Source organism: Colossoma macropomum, unplaced genomic scaffold, assembly GCF_904425465.1.
Source record: "Colossoma macropomum unplaced genomic scaffold, Colossoma_macropomum, whole genome shotgun sequence".
Classification (NCBI taxonomy): Eukaryota; Metazoa; Chordata; class Actinopteri; order Characiformes; family Serrasalmidae; genus Colossoma; species Colossoma macropomum.
Window position 1 is genome coordinate 36,817,027 of NW_023494805.1, and position 22,372 is coordinate 36,839,398.

General features: G+C 41.6%; 1 protein-coding gene across 2 annotated transcripts in view; it reads right to left on the reverse strand.

The window, feature by feature from the left end:
- The window catches only part of zgc:110158 (uncharacterized protein LOC553590 homolog), a 100,442-nt gene that overhangs the window by 73,937 nt on the left and 4,133 nt on the right, over positions 1-22,372 (reverse strand). For both annotated transcript variants that reach the window (XM_036597417.1, XM_036597416.1), the window contains exons 2-4: positions 15,685-15,757; positions 11,110-11,171; positions 3,998-4,082 (exon numbers count right to left, since the gene is read on the reverse strand). In XM_036597417.1, the coding sequence (XP_036453310.1) occupies positions 3,998-4,082; positions 11,110-11,171; positions 15,685-15,757 (220 nt within the window). The remainder of the gene's footprint in view (positions 1-3,997; positions 4,083-11,109; positions 11,172-15,684; positions 15,758-22,372) is intronic.

Genomic DNA, 22,372 nt, shown 5'->3' on the forward strand with positions numbered 1-22,372 from the left:
CGTTTCATCCAAAATGTCTCTCTGATAGCAGAAATAATAGCGTTCGATAGAATCGTCGAGGTCTCTGCAAGGCCTTTAAAAGCTCTGTCTCTTACGTTTATTCTATTAATTCCCTGCAACTGCGAAGTGAACGTGTTCTCTGGGTTTGGGAACCAAGAAAAGGGGTTAAGATTAGAGCTTGGAATATTTGTCTGGACGCAACCGAGACCAGACGATCCACATTTGGTCAGGTTTGGACATCATTTCTCTAATATCCGTCAGGCTCAGGTCGGGCTCAGATTTCACAGAATGGTGTAGAAAATGCGCCAGATTCAAGTGACTAATAAGGACAAAGAGGGAAAGAGAGAGGGAAGCATGTCTGTTTGGGCTGGGAGAAAGCAGTGAGTCAGTCGTTATGGAGGAGAGCAGCAGGTGAGAGAGAGAGAGAGAGAAAGAGAGACAGAACGAACAACAGAGCCAGATGGAGGTACACAGTGCAAACAGCTCAGCCGACAGACCCCTCAGTCTCAAAGCCAAGTGGAGGGAAAAGGTACAAAAGTGTTCGGCGGAGCCGTGTCGGCCCATAACCCAGCCAAGACCTTTAGAAAGGCCTTTAGAAACTCAGCAGTGGGCCCCACTGAACAAAAACCCGAAGACACAGGAGCCGGGTCAAAGGCTCACTATTGGAGATTTTGTGTGTGTCGATTTTCAGATTTCAAAACCTTCACAGCAACAATGAACCCTCCTTAGTATAAATAAGTCAAAACTACAAAACACGCCTTGTGGGCTGAACGATATTTTCACAAATATGCACGGGCACTGCGCACGGTCATTCAGTACCGATGCCCATCAAGGCACTAGCGTGTTACAGGCACTAGGAGGCGATAATGTAACCAAAGCAAACCTATAAACAGCAGCCCTGAGAGAGAAAATGGTCAGAAAATGTAAAAAGTACGAAAGAACATTTTATTCCGCACCTGATCAGTGTTTGCTTGGCCCTGATTACCCATAAACAGCTTCGCTACACGAAAACGTTTATGTGCAAAACAGCCGTGAGCCCTGAGCTACAGCGGAGCAGCGAGACGACCCCTCACAGATCCAGCAGCGGTTACTCTGGGACAGCTCTGATGAATGGTGCTGGATGGTGGACTGTCTGCACCGAGCTCCAATCAATGCTCATTACGCTGGGGCTGGGAGACTCCGCCGTAGCGGAGGAGAGGAACCGGGCGCCTCTGGCATTCTGGCATTTGGAGGTGTCGCGCCGCGCAGCTCCGGGCCGGCGGCCAAAGCCTCCAATCCCACCAAATCCCTGGCTTAGCCCCTCAACCGCTCCCGGGATTAGGAGATTAGAACGCTGTATTCCATTATCTCCCCGAAGGCTGGGAAGAGCGACAGGGCGGAATTCTCGACAGGGCGGAACTTTTGCAGGGCCACGTGAAGATCCCGCCCCGCCAAGATTGAGCCAGCGAAGATCAAGTCCCACAAAGATTCAGCCCTGTCTCCGGTCCAGGAGAAGGTATGAACGTGTAGGAGTGATGCAGAAGGACAGACTGACCCACAGACGGACACAGAGGGACAGCATAAAACATCACTGGTTATTCTGTGGGCTTTGTGGTACTAATATTGCCACAATATGTAAAAAGTCCTCTATCAAATCTAGTTAGATGATCGTGACCAATCTCAGTTCCAGAACAGTGTTACTGTGGACAAGGGGATTGACACTGCCTACTGTCCGGTGCCCTGACCATAACATCTCACATTTTGGCCATTAAATGTTATATGTTTAAATATAAATATAAATACAAATACATATATCGCTGTTGGAGATACACGGCTTTGTTCCAACAGCAGCAACATTTACATTATATATATATATATATATATATATATATATATATATATATATATATATATTCTGCATTTTTCTTCCCTTTTAACAAACCTGCTTGGCTGAAAACACAACTAACTGCTAACTAACTAAATCAGATTATGTTGGAATTCATCAACTGTATACACTGCGATAGTTAATGCGATGGCGTGGTCCGCCTGCCAAGCTGGTCCGCTGGCTGAAGGCACTACACCAACAGGCCATCAGTGTAGCAGCTAAACAGTACATAACAAAAGCTAAATCACACATCAGGGCGGACCACCACAGTCACAACGGCAAAGTTCTTATTAATGTAATTTTTTTTAAAATAAACATTTATTAAGCAACACCAGACTGTTTTTTGCAAAGAGCCATGCTTAATTGTTTATTATACATTAAATGTATGTGTGATTAACATGTTTCTATTACCGTAGCCATGAATTCCTCATCCGTCTACCCTTGATTGTGGGTGTTTTGATCAAAAAATAAATGTAATCCAACCAAAATAAATTAATTTTTGAGAAAATAAATGCACTCCAGTAATGTATCGCAAGGCCTATTACTATTGCAATGTATAAGCAATATAATCCAAGCAATTTGTCCATATTGTGCAGGTCTAACACACACACAGCCATACACACAGCCATACACACAGAGAGCTGCCACCCAACAAGAGGGAGCGGAGGGATTGGCCTAAGACCATCATAAATCACCCGACTCAAGGTCACGCGAGTGGCCGAAAAGACCTTGCCAAGACAGACGCACCGAGCACAGCGGCGCTCAACACACACATACGCGCACACACAAAAACACGCACTCACACGCGCAGCAAAACAGCAGCTTTAAGCAGATAAATGAAAATCTTCAGAGAGCTTCACTGATTAAAAAAAAAGTGTTAACTCTCAGTTGTGATTAGAGCGCTTAGTTCAACGCTTTGGGAAAATCATAACACTTACACTGGTGATGAAAGAGCGGCCTATATTAATCATATTTAACCAGGATTTAACAAATAATAAACTCTTGGCTCATTAGCAGTAAAAAAGCACGATCTGGCCCTGATAATTAGAGGAGTACAAAACCATTTCAAGTTGTTAGTGGTGCAGTGGAAGAATCATCTCTGTGTATTCGATTTGTCCATTAAACAGCACATTCGGTATAGATACACAGCTTAATTCAACCAATACAGCAGGAGCACAACACTATTTTCAAAAGGCCATCACCAATACAAAACACTGTGTGAAGCCATTTAAATTTACTTAACTTTTAATTTGACATTTTCAGGCATATTATAGTTCCACCCACTGCCTTTAAATGGTGCAGGATTCAGGACAAGACAAGCTCAAGGTCATAAAACAGCAAGGTGTATGGAGGGAGTTCACGTCCTCCGCACCATTACTGGCTAAATCCCATTTGTTTGGCCTCTGTTCATTTGTTTGGATTTACCTGTTTCCTCTAGAAGCAGGAAGACATGCACCACCAGTGACAACCAGATAACTGAAAAGTGGAAACCACAATTTCTAAGCCAGGGTTATTGCCGTTTGCTCAACGGATGACACCGCTGAAGTGAAGAGACTCTAAGCCGTCATTCAGGATATTTGTTTTCGATTGCATTTGAATAAGCTTTTTATTCGGTCTAACCACACTGGGGCGTCATTCTCTTTCACTGAGGCTTTCCAGCCCAGATACAACAGACTGTTCATTCCGCCTCCCCGTCCTATAGAAATATTAAATCTGTAAATGTAAAGCATTCAATATGTTAATCAGATTACATGTCTGTCAGTGCAAATTAAAAAGCGGTGCAAATTGATGTTTGTCGAGAAGCCACTTCATCAAAGCTGCTACGAGAAACGGCAGCAGGAACGTCGTGCACTTCACTCCTTAATGCAAACTATCAACGAGTGAGAGCGCGCAGAAAACAAGCAAAAAGCACACCGAAGTGTCGGCTCAGGCTCATTCAAACAGCACACCAACCTCACTTCACTCCCGTTTACCTTCATTCACCACCGTTAACCCACCGCGGCATCACAGCGATGCTCTCCGCGCTCCAAAGTCTGCAACAAACTCATCACATATGCAACCCAATGGACTCGTCTCGCCCACCTGGACCAGCACCAACAGCAGCAAGGATTGGTGGATCAGTTTGTTACTTACGTAGTCATGGAAGGCCTTGGCCTCACTGGAATGCTCACAGGTTTCGCGTCGGTCCGGAGCCGCGCAGTACAGGTCCCAGAATACACTGCAACGACACAGCAACATCATTAACCTCTTCAACTCCTTGAGACCACCGGTGCTTCCAAAACGCACTTCGTCATATTCTTCATAACTTTCATATTTCATAAGCTACATTCAAAAGGTGGGGGTCGTAACTGTAACTGTCTTCTTTCCAGTCAAATAGATGGGTGATGTAATTTTAAACCCTTATAATTGAAGCTGAACTCAGAATTTTTTTTGTCTACTGAAAGTCGACTCATTTTTCCACAAATCTGGGCTATAAACTATAAGCAGATGGCGTCTCTTCAGTGATCTGCTCTGTAAAAATTATTTTTTTTTAAATTATACAAAGAGCGTCTAAGATTTTTGGCTTTCAGCAGTAAATTGTAAGCATATAGCGATACGTGTATGATCATAAAACACATGCTCTGTTAATTTGAGGGGAGCTTTTACAAATAAATAAATAAATAAAATAAAAATTCACATTTATTTCATGCAGTTACTGAATAATTTGCCTTATGATTTGGTCATGTGAATTCAGATGGACAAACCAAAATATACCCTGGTGAATAAGAGGTTAAAAACACAACAACACATTTACAGGTTTATTTTGACAAAAACAATATCACACATTTAGACACTCAACACTCGAATCCTTCAGTTGCTCAAACCACCTCTGAGGCTAACAGATTTTTTAATATATGCTGTCAATCATTATTTACACAAAACCTCCTTTTTGTGTCAAAGATGCAGATATCCTTGTGTCAAGGGCCAGTGTCTTCCTTCCAGTGCCAGTAATAACAATAACAGTTCCACCTTTTTTTTTACCTTTTATTTGACAACAATGAAGCTGTAACTCATGCACTATTACTGTGTCCACTTCAGAGTCAGAGATTATCTAAAAACTGCTGAAAGAAAAAGTGTTGCCATTGTCTTTGTCGCTGATGTGTCCAGATAAACAGCATCAGGAGATGCGTTTACAGAGATAACACCACCCCCACCACCAAGAATAAAAACAGCAATATTTTTCCCTCTGACAATTTTCAGATGAGCCCTTACTCTGAAACAGATGGGAACCAAACAAAGCAAAGATTAATCTTCATCAAATAAAAGAACAAAAACCCCTCAGTTCAGTAAAAGTTATGGTTGTAGTAGACAGTCATCTTTAATGTGGCCACCGTAATTAATCCAGTAATAAAGAACGGCACTGAAAACGTCACACGAAGTTCACTGCCTGATGCTGTGATCTCTGTAGCTGCTTAGCTTAGCCTGACTGGACGAGAGCTGAGATAAGACAATGTGTTTCCCAAGAGCCGAAGCCGTTCCCTCTGATGTCTGAAACTTGCTGCTGTGGTCTGAGGATGTCCTAAAATACACCCCGCAACACAAGCAGCATTTTGAACAGGCATGATATCGAGCGTGTTCAACCAGCGCAGCACAATAAATGTGGTTACCATCACTGGAGGCTGTTACCTCAGCAGCTCTGTCGACCATCACTGAGCACAGGCCTAAAAGATTTCTAATCTGATGAACGCTGAGTCTTGAAAATGGCAGGAAATGGCAATTTTGTGTTAACAAAACATCTGCAGGTATTTTAATTGATAACAGAAGTTTCGAAAAGAAAGTAGCGTGTCCCCAAACTTTTGACACCCACTCTATAGGACACACACACACACACACACACACACACATAACCCAACCTGGATATTCCAAGGATAAATACAGGGCCGAGTGTCAATACTCTGCCTAATAAAAAAAGGAAAATTATGTACTGGGAGTGTAACTACATGGCTGTGGGTCTGTAAAAAAAGGAAGCCTAATCAAACATAAGCAGTGCTTGTCGGACAAAGGTCCAAAACCCTCGCTCTCTCCTGCAACTCCCAGCCCACTTGGCACAAGCAGCGGGTTACGGATCAATTAAGCCAGGGATTTCCTCAATTAAGTCCACTCAGGTCCTTCAGGGCTGCTGGGTGGGGGGGGGGCATGAGGTTTCCTTCCAAATGGCATTTTAATTACTGCACTGAAACTAAGTACCTGTTTAACACATCCAAATTAGATCACTCCTGGTCTTCAGATATCGATTTAATGGATATCTCGTAAACCTACTGAAAAAAAAAGGGCTGGAGAGGGCTAAAGCTAAAAATGACCCTCGACAACATTTTGTAGCATCTAAACCAGATTTGCTGGATGGGGTCAGAGACGATGACCGGTTTTAATGGGTAGCATTAAATACCTGTGTTTTAGCGAACCAGCTTCTGTGATTATGATACTTCAGGTTTTTGAGGTTGACGATGATGATTTCAGAGCTCAAATGTGTTTTTTTTTTTCCTTTCCTTCCTCTCTCTGCTCTTTGAATGTTTACTGGGATGAGGAACATTCCAGAACATTTGGAGAGCACGTAAAGGAGCAAGGCAGGAAAAGAGAGGGAGAATCAGACCCTTTCTGGGTGGGGGTTGGGGCCATTAATGGGTAAAGGAAACCAAAAACAGACATGGAAGAGAAGGAGAGAGAGAAACAGAGAGGGAGAAAGAGGGACAGAGAGTGAGGAATTATAAAGAGTCCACAACCAACATCTAACAACGGCACTAAAAGCTTTATCACAACCGTAGTGGACGAAATGCTCCCGAAACCAAACAAAATAACTACCTAAATCTACTCCGAAACTAAATACCGTCACCAAAACTACTCAAATATAACAGTCAGTGGGGTAAAGCTGGCCTTACACGGTGAAACTTCCACGCAACATCATTTGCAACACAAAAACGAATCAAAGTTGCAAGCAACAAACTCAATTACTCCACTACATAGTGAAGCCAGCAGCTCATATGTTTTGATACACATTTTTGTTTTGCTATAAACTCACACATACTGTGTGACTCCTGTCCAAGAAGCTTCATCACAGACTAAACTTCTGTCTCCCCTTCTGTAATAATTTTCATCCTCTGGATCCCAAATGAATCTGAGCTCTGTGTAAATATAGGGGGCATTAAGAGATGAGAAAAATTAATCCAGCTACATATACCATGATATCAGCAGGCTGAAGAAGAATACAGCGCGGCCCAAGCAGCCGTTTAAACGGCTCGTCCCCCTTGGAATTATAAGGTTCTCTGACATTTTTGTCAAAATTGAAAGTTGTATGCATTTTTGGATTCTTTACGTAGAAAGCAATGAAGTCAAACTTTGTTTACTAGGCTCTATTTGCGAGCCAATCAGCACTTGGAATACACACAAGAGGACCAAGAGGACTGGACGAAATATTTAGCACTGACCTTTACACTTAATCTGCAATACTTTTTCGAATAAGAAAAAGATGATTTGTCCCAAAACAAGAAATAAATGTGATTTTAAAAAATAAATAATAAAATTAAATGTCATAGAAAGCACTAAACTGAACTTTGACAGTCTGTTTTAAAACAAATCATGAGTAAATCTATTGTCAGATAGAACCTTATAATTCCAAGCAGAAAGTGAGTTCTTAATATTAGAAGGTTCTTTCGGCATTTGAGAGGTTACAAAATTACAAATGTGATAAAAAATTTAATATTGTCCATTTATAATAAATTCAGGGTGTCTGTCATTTGCATGTATGAACCAGGCATGTTCCACATATTACTCCTGCTATTTGGAATGCAAAATCTTTGAAGCTCAATCTCTCAAAACTGCTCAGAACGCAGACAGAACCTTATAATTCCAAGGGAACGAGCTGTTACTGTTAACCAGCTAGTTAAACCAGCTGTTTACAACAATATTAGCTTTAAAAACTCACATTTGTTGTCATGGCTTGGGTAAAATGAAATCTTGGATAAAATGAAGACCTACCAACCTACTTGGGGTCCACTTTAACCCTTCAATAAACCATCTTCTCTTTTATTTTCTTGTCCATAGCCCAATATAAACAATCACTTGAAATTATGTCATTTAATGTGTTCACGTTATCTACATTCTGATTGGCTGTTTCATGAAACTTGTTCCATGAAGCTGTGACACTTGCAACAGTTGTGGGTGAGTTTCAAAAGAGCTGCAGGACGCTTTACATTTGCAGTTCAGTTTCATGTCGGTTTCAAACAAAGTTGCCCAAGTTGCATAGAGGTTTCATCATGTAAAGCCAGCCTGAGAAGAATGACCAAATTTTGATCTTTCAAAAGATCAACAGCAAGAGAGATAAATACTGAAAATATTTCAACACAAATAAATAAAATTTAGTGTGTTAACTGCTGATGTGATACTGGCCTTCGCAAGCCCGAAATCACAGAAGATACAATATGCAAATGAGGCATCGGCTAATCAAAATGTTTTCACCGTGCTGTGAGTATCTCAACCAATCAGTTCCAGACGTGTCTCTGTGGGCGAATTCAAGAATCAAAGTAAATGATTTTGGTAAAAATAAAACATCTTGATGTCACAGGTCACATTATTGGTTCACCTAAGCTTTTTAAACATATTGCACAGCTTATTTCACTCTTCACAAATGCGGCAGTATAATCTGAATACTCAGTAAACGGTCCAGCTCATGCAGCTTTGCTTAGAACATAAAAACTACGCCATCGGTTTGTCTGTGCTTAACTCCCCAGCCGCTATATTCCCACAGGCTAAGCTCAAAACGCTCCCTGCGGGCTGCCTCAATGACACAACGGTTGCTTCTTTAACAACTGAACAATGCGCCGACAATGGGCCAAGCTAAAAGAATAGCTCTAATGCTAATTGGAGGAGCTGCATTTTCATGTCAATTACTCCTCTTTTTGCGCTCGGCTCTATCTAAGGGCACTAAGCCCAGCTCCTGAAGGCAGGAAACAACAGGGGACAAAGCAGGCTAATATCCCTACATCCCTTCTTCTATGGAGTTTACAGTTGTCTTTTGCATATGTATGGTGTCTCTTCATTTCCATGAGACATACTGGAGACGATCCACTCCCTCAGGCCAACAGTGAACACAGGTATGGCACAGCACTGCTCCCAACCCCAATCTGAAACGGTTAACCATGAATGAAAAATAATAACAGCAGAAAACTGCCTAACGTTGTCTAGCTAACAGTACTGGGATTGAACAGATGCTGATGTTGCTACAGTAAGTCACATATAATTGCAGGAAACCTCATGGCTACACAGACAATAGCTTTTGTGGTTCAGATACTAGGAGAAAATACAATTACAGATGCTACGATTAATCGAGAAGCTACTAAAGGCCGGTAAACTCCATAAGGCTCATTCTACAGCTTCTACGCTCGGCTTTGCTTAACATTCCCAAAGGAGGCGATTGATAAGTTTAATAAGTACCATTATTTGGTTTCCAGTATTAATCACCAAGATGTGATGCATGCTTACATAACCGTGACATACTTGTGATGACTATCACATCATCAGCTTGTTGGCATCACCCAGCCCTGTTTTTACCAATAACAAGTTTAAACAAGTGAACAGTCATCGGCTGTAACTTTTTATTAATATGTTATCGAAGCAATAAGGGTGAAATATGAACACTGGGATATTAGAACTGAACCAGAGCCATAATAATATAAATCTCGAGTTCAAATGAAATGTTTTCACAATTCTAAACAGAGATCAACAGACTATTTGTACTGACTTCATAAGCAAAGTCTCACACAATGATGATTATGGCAGGTTTAAGGCCGATGACTAATCATTTAAATCATTTTTTCATGAACCTTTCATTTAAGTACACTAGCAGGCCAATCAGGAGGCAATCAATAGGCTCAATCCCTTAATTAAGCCAAGAGAAATAAAGGTTAAGTGAGCCGGTCAGTAGCAGCAGCAATTGATCTGTGCACAAATGATTGAGGGGGAACGGAGCCTCCTTTAATCGAAAGCTGCTTCCATGGTATTCCCTCCTTGTCCCTCAGTGACCTATGCAGACCTATAGGCTGTCGACCCTGCCAGCCACCTAGCCTAAACCCAATGAGGGCCAGACTGAGGACAAGAAAAAAAAAACTCACGGCAGGGAGGTGGGGATTTGGTCACTGAACACAAAGGAGAGTGGTATGCAAAGAGTTAATCCGCTCGGGGTCCTTCGCCGGAAACAAAAGGACATGGCCAGAGACAAAGGTTGGCGGGGGTGAGAATGAGGCGGGCTCCGCCTTCACCACACCATCTGGGGCTTTTGTTTTCAGGGGGCAGGGCAGGAGAGGCAGCCAAAAAGACCCAGCAGACACTGCCTCTGTTGGCCCAGCTGACCTGGGGACCCAGCCAGCGCTATTGGTCACGTACAGGCCACCTTCTGATGACAAGCTGGACGTTTTGCACTGGACTAAGGGGTGCTAAGAATGCATCCATTTATCATGACGGATCTATTTGAAGACAGCGAATCAACTGCAACAATTTGGGAACATTGGACTTGATCATAATCGATTATAATGAAACTCAATCTTTGAACTAACCTTTTTTCCTGAGCCAAAATTAAATTATATTTTCAAATACAAAGCCCAAAAAAGGAAAAAGCCTCCCTATAATCCACTACTCTGTGGATCATCAAGGTATTTTTATACTCCAAAAATCAGAACAAAATCATGAATTTTCAGACGTCAATTTGTTTTCAAAGGACTGTAATCAAATCCAACTGAATTGTGGTGAAATCTGAGATTTCATGACGCACTGAATCACTTCCTAAAGAATCACAGCCGAATCGAATCACGGTGAAATTCGAGATTTCCTGATGCGCTGAATGGCTTCCCAAAGAATCATAATTGAATCTGATCATGGTGAGGCCAGAGATTTCCACTCCTTCGCTGGCCTACGCTCAGCATAAACGCTGTGAAAGATAAATAAAGGAATGGACACAGCGTATGAAGACACAGGCCTCACCCGTGGAAGTGAGAGTGAAAGATATCGTTGACTTTATCTGCTCATTTCTTTGGCTGGAACCTCTTTATTCAGATATCAGCAGCAGACACAAAGCTGTACACAGGTGCTGAGAAATATGATTCTCCAGGGATTAAGAAATCAATGGCTTTAATCAATATCAGAAAAAATAATAATCATCAGGTTCCACAATGTTTGGAGGGGGGAGAGAAAGGAGAAAGTAAAGTAGTAGGACGTACCACCACCATGAATGCAAGAATCCTGGGGGCTCTCCTAGAGTAATGTTCTTCTCCCACCGAATCTGAAACAGAAAGGAGTGAAAGAGAGAGACGACGACATCAATTAGGGCTGAACAATTAATCGTTTTTATATCAAAATCACAATTTATCAGAGTGCAAGAGCTGCAATTTTTAAAAAACGATAGCCTATATTATCAAATATAAATGGGGAAATTTAATCTCATAACACAGAGCTTGTGAGCTGCTGGTGTTAGACCAATCAGTGCCAACCAAACCTCCATGTGTTGTGACATCACAACCACAACTTACTGGCAGTCTTACACACTACATTCAGGGATCAAGGCTCAAGCCAGACAAGGTGGATATTCTGGCCAAAAAACATGCCTGAACCTTAAATTATATTAAAAAAATAAATAAATAAAATTATTATAATCGCAATTTAAATCGTGGTTGCAATATTAGTCAGGAAAAATTACAATTATATATGTTCCCTAAATCGTTCAGCCCTAACACCAACATATTAACAACAACAAAAATAAATTCTAAACTTGTTCTGTCTTCATTAATGACTTGTAATCTTATAAATAACTCTTCTTCTTTCATTTGCTCTACATTTCTATTCTTCCTTATTTTTGCTATTCTGGCAGCGACGTAACCTGTAACATTCACTCTAATAAAGCACTGAATTCAGAGAGAGAGAGAGACAATTCACCTCTTTAACTCTGTGGATCCAAAACGCACTTCGTCATATTCTTTACTTCATAACTTTCATATTTCATAAGCTTCACTGAAAAGGTGGGTGTCGTACGAGAGCTGTAACTGTCTTCTTTCCAGTCAAATAGATGGGTAATTTAATTTTAAAACTTAATAATAAAAGAAGCTGAACCTACAAATGTGTTTTTTCTACTGCAAGTTGACCCCCAAACATCTGAGCTATAAACTGGATCTCAGATGGCGTCTCTTCAGTGAAATGTACTGTAAAAAAATTACTTTTCTAAAAAAAATACACAAGCGTCTACGAATTTTGGCTTTCAGTGGTAAACTGTAAGCACATGGCATTATGTTTATGATGATAAAACACATTTTCTGTTAATTTGAGGGGAGCTTTTACAAAAATAACACCAACACTTTACATTTATTTCATGCAGTTACTGAATAATTTAGCTTAGGATTTGGGTATGTAAATTCAGATGGAAAAACCGAAATATATCCTGGAGAATAACTGGTTGAAGGTGGTCCGAACACACTCCTCACTGTGCCGTGTTTCATTCAGCCACTCCTCGATCCGACACAGACAAAACATACTGTCTCATTCTTTCCCTGAACAGACCCCTCAGCTTCTGCTCTGTTTGTTTACTACCGAGCACTTTCCAATACATGCTGTAAAGTCAGGGCCATCTTCCTCAGTCATTAAATGAATACTCCAGCGTTCTTCAACCCAATCTCTATCTGCCACATCTATAAAGTACAGTCATTTACTGTGGACTATTTTTTTGTACTTAGAAAAGGAAAGAAAACCCAAAATTCAAAACTCGATTTGCGACACAACGCTCAAAATAGCCAGTGGGCAGGTGCTGAGGCTATCGAGGAACACTACAGCATTCCTTTAAGTGCTCAAAACAGACAGCCTGTTCCTTAAGACGTGCTGCCCAACACCTTGACCCTATAAATATTTCCCTCTTCAGCTTTCAGGAAGTTTCAACTCCAAACTCCCCTCTCTCCGACCGGCATTTTTCCCCATTCCTCTCCTGTATATGTGCAAAAAGGGCCAGAGCTGCTCTCATTAAAGACATAATCTCCCTTTTGTAATGGGTGAGCAGAAGGACCAGCCTGTGTGTGAACAGAATTAACCTATTATAACCATTATACACGGATGATTAAACAGGAAAATGTAACCAGAAAAAAAAAAAAAACTATGATAGAGATCCAGAGGTTTGTTCACTGCACCTCAAAAGAGGATTACTGGAGTGGATCTTAAGGTTAAGAACACATTATCAGTCAATTTCACCTTGTCACACTTCCAACAGGCCTGATAAAAATCTGACCAGTTTGCTGCGGCGATTTTTTGAGACGCAAGTGTAGAAAATACTGCCACAGTGCAAAGATGCCTCAGACTCAGAGGTGTGTAAACAGTTCCCAGCCCATATAACTGCAGATTACTTGGTATACGAAAGGCAGAAAGTGATCACAGACCACAAACTCAGACGCTACAGGCCAAAAAGTGTGTCAAACTAACTTCAAATAAACATTTTGAACAGATAACGGACAGTTGGGGAGGGGTCACAAAAATGCGAGGCGCACCATGTGGTTTTCTTTCTCCTGGGTGTTCACACTGCATCACACTGTTCACACTGAAACCTCAAACTCTGCACTGATAAGACTGAAGCTGAGTTAGTGAGCTACCATTTCGAAACGTATAAGCAAGAGTTTTAACTACTACTACTGACTAACATGCAAGGTGCAGTTAGCAAAAGCAAAATAAACTAAAAATAAACAAAAAGCTTTGGTTTATCTCATGATTTAGAGTCATGAAGGACTGCAAACACTAATCCCTCCTATGTTACAACTATAAAGGCCCGCTTTACCTTTGAACTGATTGGTTAGCGCAGAAACAACACAAACTTTTTGTAGCTCCACACAAAAAGTGAGCAACACGTGCCTCTCCAACTGAAAACAACAGAAAAAATGTGCCTCGGGTTGCAAACAAAAAGCATCCATATCCTTCTATGTTTGTTAACACAGGACAAAAGGTTTTGACTAAATGCCTGCAGCAAGTGCCCAACTGATTTGCAGCTCTAATCAGATCCACGTAATTCCCCGACTCACGCGGTCGTGATGGTTTGATCAGCTGAATCAGGTGTGTTACATTAGGAACATGTAAACGATTCAAAAACCGCCCAAAATTAAAGGCAACGTGAATCGGAAATCGAACGTGGTGCGTTTTTGTGTGACACGATATTGAGCTGGTGAATAATTGTGGGCGGTATGTGATTTTACCCGTTTGCGTTTGAATGGATCATCAGAAGCACGCTTTCCAAAACGAACATGGAATTAGACTCAACTTGCGCATGCACTGGAGAAGGAGGCCGTAATCCTGGTAGTACAGGAGGCTCAGGAGTACAAAGGGGTGGGAAAACATGCTATGATCTTATCGGTTAATATAATATAAGATCAGGGATGCACAATGATTAATGTAAAATTTTAGTGGTTTCAGTAAATAAGTGATGAAAATATAATATATAAAAAACATAATATATATGTAATTTACACCAATCAGGTATAACATTATGACCACCTCCTTGTTTCTACATTCTTTGTCCATTTTATCAGCTCCACTTACTATATAGGTGCACTTTGTAGTTCTACAGTTACAGACTGTAGTCCATCTGTTTCTCGAGTGGATCAGACACAGCAGTGCTGCTGTGCTACTGTGCCCACTCACTGTCCACTCTATTAGACACTCCTACCTTGTCAGTCCACCTTGTCGATGTAAAGTCAGAGACGATAGCTCATCTGCTGCTGCACAGATTGTGTTGGTCATCCTCTAGTCCTTCATCAGTGGTCACAGGACGCTGCCCACAGGACGCTGTTGGCTGGATATTTTTGGTTGGTGGACTATTCTCAGTCCAGCAGTGACACTGAGGTGTTTAAAAACTCCAGCAGCACTGCTGTGTCTGATCCACTCAGACCAGCACAACACACACTAACACACCACCACCACGTCAGTGTTACTGCAGTGCTGAGAATGATCCACCACCCAAATAGTACCTGCTCTGTGAGGGTCCATGGGGGTCCTGACCACTGAAGAACAGGGTAAAAGGGGGCTAACAAAGTATGCAGAGAAACAGATGGACTACAGTCTGTAACTGTAGAACTACAAAGTGCACCTATAAAGTAAGTGGAGCTGATAAAATGGACAATGAGTGTAGAAACAAGGAGGTGGCAGAATGTTATGCCTGATCGGTGTATATACGTATTATACATATATATATATATATAGTCATTTTGGGCCGTTTATTTTAGTCAATTCATCATGAAGCTCACACACAATGTAAAGGGCAACAGTCATTTTCAAATTATGTCAGATACTGAAAAATGCTCCTTAGAGAAACAGTGTAAGTAGGTTTATTTACCGAATCATAGAGTGCAGTATCGTTATCTGACAAGACACTGAAGAGAGATATCTACAGTATGCATTCCCTGTATAGCGCAGGATGCACATCACTCTTAAAAACCTTGATTTCATTCAACGCACACTGACACAACTCGTTGAATTATGACATCCGATCAAACGTTTCCCGTTACAGGCAATAACTACTGATGCGGCGATTGGGCAAAGTCGAGTTAATTAATTTCACCTCCAATTAATGTGCTGTTATCGTTTTCACAGGCAGCCGTATCTACGGGGGTTTTATTTACCGTTAAAGGAAGCAAATATCTGGGAGCATGCTAGATTGCATAAGTGTTCTTGACCTGAGGGTTCGACTGCCATTATGATGCCTGTTGCATGCCAGGCAACACAAAGGCAGGATAATGCGATTCCTACTGTGAAAAATAGCTAGAGACCAGACTCACCTCAGACAGGAAGGTCTGTGCTGATTTCTGAGCGCCGACATGTAGCAGGTACTCGTAGACGTATAAAGCTAACCTAGAAAAAGAGAGAGAAAGAGAGAGATACACATCATTATGCCTGAAGATGAAAATGCCTTACATTTGTACTAAACTGCTGCTGAAGAAGGAAGTTCCACAGGCTCAAACATAACGCCTTTCAAAGGAGCTATAAAGGCAGTTCATCAGGAATGACTTATTTTTTAAACTAAATCTCAATATACCGTATTATATTAGTAATATTAGGAAAAGAACCTGTGCAAGAGAAGTACAGTGACAACTCACTGACTACAATTTACAGTCTTTAAAATAAAATTAAATAAGGCTACGTTTACACAGCAGGTAAAAGTGGCCCAAATCTGATTTTCTCACCAAATCCGATTTTTTTGTTTGGCTGTTCACGTTATCTTTTAAATGTGATCTGCACGCGACATCAGTCTGAACAGATCAGCTCCTAAGCCGACCCGCATGCGCAAAAGAACAATGCCTCACGAGGCTCGTCCAGAGGTAGATAATAAATGGTTGACAGCTGAGCTCATCACCCACGACGTGTTCGAGTTCGCCATGAAAAGGGCCCGTTATTCAGCCACGGCCACTTCTTTGGTTCGTGTCCTCGGATTCTTTAAACTTTTTTTTTTTGACGCTGAAGCCTCGGGTCTCCACCGGCCGCGTTCGGCCGTTCCGTTCAAAATCAAACACCGAAACATCAGCCTAAATGTTTATGACGTAAAAGTCGCATGCATTCCACCGCATTGCCGCAGATCGGATACGTATCGGATTTCAGTACCCCAAATGAAAGCGTCTCAAATTGGAATTGAAAATGTCAGATTCAATGCGTTTTTTGCTGTTCACACCGACACACAGACTCACATCTGTGTCACATATGAAGAAAAAGATCAGATTGGGCCACTTTTACCTGCTGTGTAAACGTAGCCAAAATGACTCTCGGCTTGACGTACTGTTCTAGCCAAACACCTCTGTCTTCAACCCCTTAAATGGCCAGAAAAAATTATCACACACTTTTACAGCGCAAGAATAACTTAGTTTTCATAGCAGGCCAGGTAGTTACTGAACATTAAAGCCTTAGGATGTAACAAGCCAGGGATTTTCAACTGGTTAAACCTTAGAAAGGTTCTTCACACTTGCGCTTCTCAGCAACAAAAGTGTTTAAAAGTTCTTCAGGGAACCAGAAGTCAACTGGCATTGCTCTAAAGAACGCTTTAGGCACCTTTATTCTCAGGAGTGAGTGGAAAGAATCCGAAAGACTTCTGAAACCTTCACAGCGCTCAAGCCAAACTGGGCATTAAACTGGACAGTGTGACAACATTCATGCACACAAACCAGAAACATTAGTACTGAAACCCCGCATCCATTCCAGCTTCAACACTACAGAGTCCTCATCTGAGGCCCGTCTGCTTCGTAGAAGAGGGACACCCCAACAACCAGAGGAAGCACATCAGGAGTTGTGCCGATCAGCATTTTTTTCCCATCATTTTCCCCCAGTCATTACGTCTGTTGTTCAGCGGCTCGGGCCGGCAATTACCCTGCCTCCGGCGTACCGTGGCTGAGGCTGTAGCACTGCCCTGCTCTCTCCTCTCTGCTTCCATCTGTGGAGAAAATAGCTGTTCCTCTCGTGGCCAAATTGCAGCCAGAGATGCGCACAATTTTGGAAGGAACATAGCTTTTTGCCCGGCTGCAGTGCATGCATGGAAGAACGCTCGGTGAGCATGCTCCAAAAGCCTCGACGCAGAGATGATCTGAAGGGTTGTTCCATAAAGTTTAAAGTGTTTTGGAAGCATCTGAGCGACATTCTGCACAACACAATCAAACTGCCACCACACTCTCTGCGTCTGCGTGTTCAGACTGGTCACCAACGTCCTGAAAAGTCTGAATAGGTCTTTGCAAAGAGCAGTTAGGGCCATGGAGTCTATAGACATGCCTGTACAATAATGCGGCGCCAAGCACGTCAGACAGCTCAAGGTCACTTACGTTTAAAGCAAGAAAAATGTTTGTCTTGGAGATAAGCGTCAAACTAACGTAGTCGTTAGAGTGGATTTAATTGTTTGTTACTAGAAAGAACCAGAGTTTGACCAAAAACCTGGAAATTATCAACAAATACCAACAAATCCAAGTGTTGGGTTAGTGTGTTGTACCTGTGTGTGATTGTTGGGAGCTCCTAGAATGTTCTCCCCCCCACCAAACTGTTCTAGATTGCCCTTTCTGCCCCCATTCACAGTTCTAGATCCTTAAATTAATTTCAATGAACGCACGGTATGCGTCTTCCTTCATTGAAATGCCTCGAACAATGGCATGTCGTAAATAACAGCGGAGGGTTCTTTGATCAGTTGGTCAATGGCTGTGTTGATAAGGCAGCAGACAACAGACAGGAAGGAGTTTCACGCACATGCACACAGCAGAGGTGCGGGAGAGTGACCAGAATGGCAAACGCCTCCCACGGAGATACGATGGAGGGGGAACCTAACGACCGCCATAAAACTCGGGATGAAAGCTTCAAGCAAAAAACAAAACCCCACTCTAAAAGCTCCTGTAGTTACAGAGCAACCAATGGGGTCGGGGGTCTTCAGTGTTGTTGATCAGGACTGCATGATGCAAACACCACATCTAACTAAGATCTTTTAAAAATGTGCATTAACTGAATCCACAAAAAGAAAAACTCATTCTCAGGTCAGATGGTGCACTTTGGTTCAAAATACAGGGCGATTCAAAAAGATTCATCCGATTTCATTGATTTATTTCACTTTTAAATCATTACAGAACAAAGCAGTAAACTGTAAATGGTTTAAGTGAGCATAAAGTTGTACGGATAACAACACCATAGTGCAATTCATCCTATACTGGACCGAGCATGTCGGGTGTCGCTGCACTCACAGCTCTTTCAGTGCGATTTTGGAGACCATCCAGTGCTGTGGAGCCATCTACGAACACAGAGCTGTTGGAGGTTCACTGCCGACGAAAATCGCGCTGCACAGCTGATGACTGATTCACTCTTACTGAAGTGGAGAATGCAGAACGCTTTCTGCTCAGGGGGCTCCATCTAACAGTCAGAAACTCTATGACCCCTTCTTTCAATTGGTGTGTGATTGGTTCCTAGGCGCTTCACGTTTGTAAAAATATGGCGCTTTGAAATCGGATGAATCTTTTATGAATCACCCTGTATAAAGGAACATCTATAAACAGTCACTTCTGTGTTTCTGTGAAGTTATTTCTACTTAGAAACTCTACAGCAATTCCACAGAAGGCAACTTCGAATGAGAAGAAGATTACCAGCCTCATCACTGCAATAAGGGATTGGCAGAAATGGCATAAAAACAACCGTTTCAGCTAAACGTTAACTTCATTTTTTTCCCCTAGAGCCGTGAGCACAAAAATCTGGTTTCCAGCCAGGTTCGTATGTGATCCTAGATCATCACCATGGCCATGTGACCAAAACGAGAACAGTCAGAATCAGAGTTCACATGTAGGTTTTTAATGTCACACTTCACTGTATACATCACTGTGGTCATCATCCGGTGTGGGCAGCGAGTCAACAGTGAGTGACTTGAACTTTATGCTAAACTGTGCTCATGCGGGTCCTTCCAGGGCACAGGTGTGATCACTCAAATGACAGACGTGGATCACTTACAAACATGACTGTCAAAGATTGGATATGAGCAAAAACCCTAGGCTCGTAATGTGAACGCAGCCTTATATCTTTAAGTTAGCAAATAACTTGCAGGCCAGTGACAGTCAGGAGACACTACCGCAATTACTACTCGCTCAAAAAGACTGCGGATGCCAGGCCACGTGGACGCCTGGCCCACAGATGCCACTTTGCAGGGCAGTTTGTAATTTGGAAGGCACTTTGCTCCCAGGCTACCTTACACTGGATATGGGAGTCTACAAAGTGGGGCTGTACAACATGGACAAAATACTAGTATTGTGATTATTGTGATTAATCAAAGCACCCATAGAAACACTCACCCAGAACTAAGATATGTCAGGACGCTCACAGCACACAGTGCCTCCACTCTGACTGGCCTTCTGCAAAACCAGTAGTGCAAAAACTAATATCACGATAACGAATAACAAACAATATACTTGTTATTTACAGGCTCACTTAAAAAAAACAGGCCTGATCTTCTCACTGAAACATTTCTCCAATGCCTTCAATGAGGCAACACGACACTAGATCAAAACGTAGATTCCCAGGACTAAGGAGAGATCAAATTTTCATAGCAGGGAGGCCTATGTCATCTAGGAGGGGCAGGGGTGGGTGCCAGCGCCTGGCCCTACTACATTATTCAGCAACCTTCATTCAGCTGAGGATTCAAGGGGCCACCTCATGTAGCACCACCAGGGAAGTGAAGGCAAGGGGCAAGGAAACAAGGCCTGTATCTGAGATGAGAGGCAGAGAGATGAGAGCTAGAGCAATGGACTGAAAGACAGTCAGGTACAAGAGAGTTCAGTTTCGGAGTTCAGAGCTAATCGCCGAGAGTGACTGTAGTGCTTAATTTGGCTTTTTTTGTTTTATACTTGATAGAAGTGAAAATGAACCATGCAGATCTCATGGAAAACCACACGTTTTGTGTTTTGTGTTGTGCTATGAAAGTTCGTTACATTACTATCAACCATATTTAGGGCAGCGCACAACAATTAGTTGTATCTGGTGTTGTGTGCATTGAAATACGCTGCAAAAAAACAATGTGATATTTTATTCACAACATACAACCTTATTAACTTGACAACAAATGTTCTCAATCTACTTACTCTCTCTCTCTCTCCATATATATATATATATATATATATATATATATATATATATAACAGCTTTCGGAAGAAGTCAATGGAACCAGACTTTTTCCCAAATAAGTTTGGGTCATTTTCTTTGTTCCATTCATCATGAAGTTTACAGACAATGTAAAAGGTAACAGGTAAATTCGGTCTCACTTCATTTGGATAGTCCAGATAGATAGACTATCTACAGATGTTCAAATTGTTATCAAACTATCTGTTGAAACTCAGTAAATTCTAAACAGTGGTGGGGTTAAGGTTAGGATTTGGACCAGGGTTGGGGCTAAAACCAGGGTGAGGGTTGGGTTTAGGTTTTGGGTTTGGGTTAAGGTTAAGGTTAGGGGTATAATTAGAGCCAGGTTTAGAGTAAAGAAAATTATGGTCAATTTAGTAGATATTTAGTTGAATGTAACTTGAAAGTAGATGCTTTGTAGATATTTCATTTAAAGCGGACTATGCAAATAAAGTATTACTGTAATTTCAAATATATCAAAAAACGAAAAACGTCAAAAATGGAAATACGAGGTTTTCTTCCGATGACAACTAATATATATATATATATATATATATATATATATATATATATATATATATATATATATATATATACATACACACACACACACACACACACACACACATATATGTATGCACATTATGCTTTGTTTCCTACCAGCTTTCAGAGGGATCGTGTACTGGACAAAGCACCCTCACTCATGTACACACAGATACCCTACTCTATTCAAATTCACACATTCAAATATCCACTAACCCTATTCAAATTCATCCCGAGAAAAAAAAAGTCTCTCTCAGCCACATCTCTTCCTCCAATTCAAATAGCTGAACACCGGTGGGAAGGTATGCAAACCGGCACAATCCATAACGCTGTATTCTCTCTAGCAGGGAAGGCCATGATGAGGAGATGCCGGAGATGGGAGGGAGTCTGGGAGCCTGCGGCATGCCGGCTCAAAGCTAGGCGGCTGCTCGAAAAGCCTGAATGGAGGCTTGCTCGGGGGGACGCCCGGGGGGACAACCCAGAACAATCCCTCAGCCCCTTCCCCCTCCCTTGCTGCCTTACCCTCAGGAGAGCTTTGCCAGTCTGAGCGCAGAGAAGGCTAGAGCATGGAAGCACCGACGGGGACTCACGGGTTCGGTTCTGGAGCTACAGCTACAGTACAAATGCGTTCGTTGTAAAAAACCAAATCAAACCAACAAACTATATGGGAACTGCAGACCGTTGCTAATTTCCAATATGTTTCATGCACATATCTGCTGGTACCAATACTGATGGAAATACACAAACGTTTACAAAATGTAGAACTGTTTCTTAGCATTACTGAAAATATAACATTTATTTCTAAGGTTACAAATGCAATGAAAATGTATAAAATGCAGATAAATTGCACTGTAGCCCAATGACATCTAAACAATCTGCTTTTTTTAAGAGTACAGTAAATACATTATCAAATACTGGTTTGAAACATCTGTCAAATCTAAATATCTGCCCAATCTCAATCATATTTTTAAGCAAATCTACCAAGAACAACATGATTCCAATGCATCCCCACAACAAACACCAACAAAACCAAATGCTGGGTTGGTGTGTTTTTGTTTTGTATTTGATTTAATTATATTGTATTGGCAAAACCCTTAGGTGGCACTGAGGCATTAAGCAAAAATATCTGCACTTTTATTCATTTTACTGCATTAGTAATCCTCTGTAAATAAATGCTACATCTTTCTATAAAATATGTACATTTTATAAAACGCTTATGCATCAACACTGGCATATGTGCATATCAGATCTCCGCACCAGCCTATAAATCCAGTCAATTTACTACATGTTATTTCCACATCGCCCACT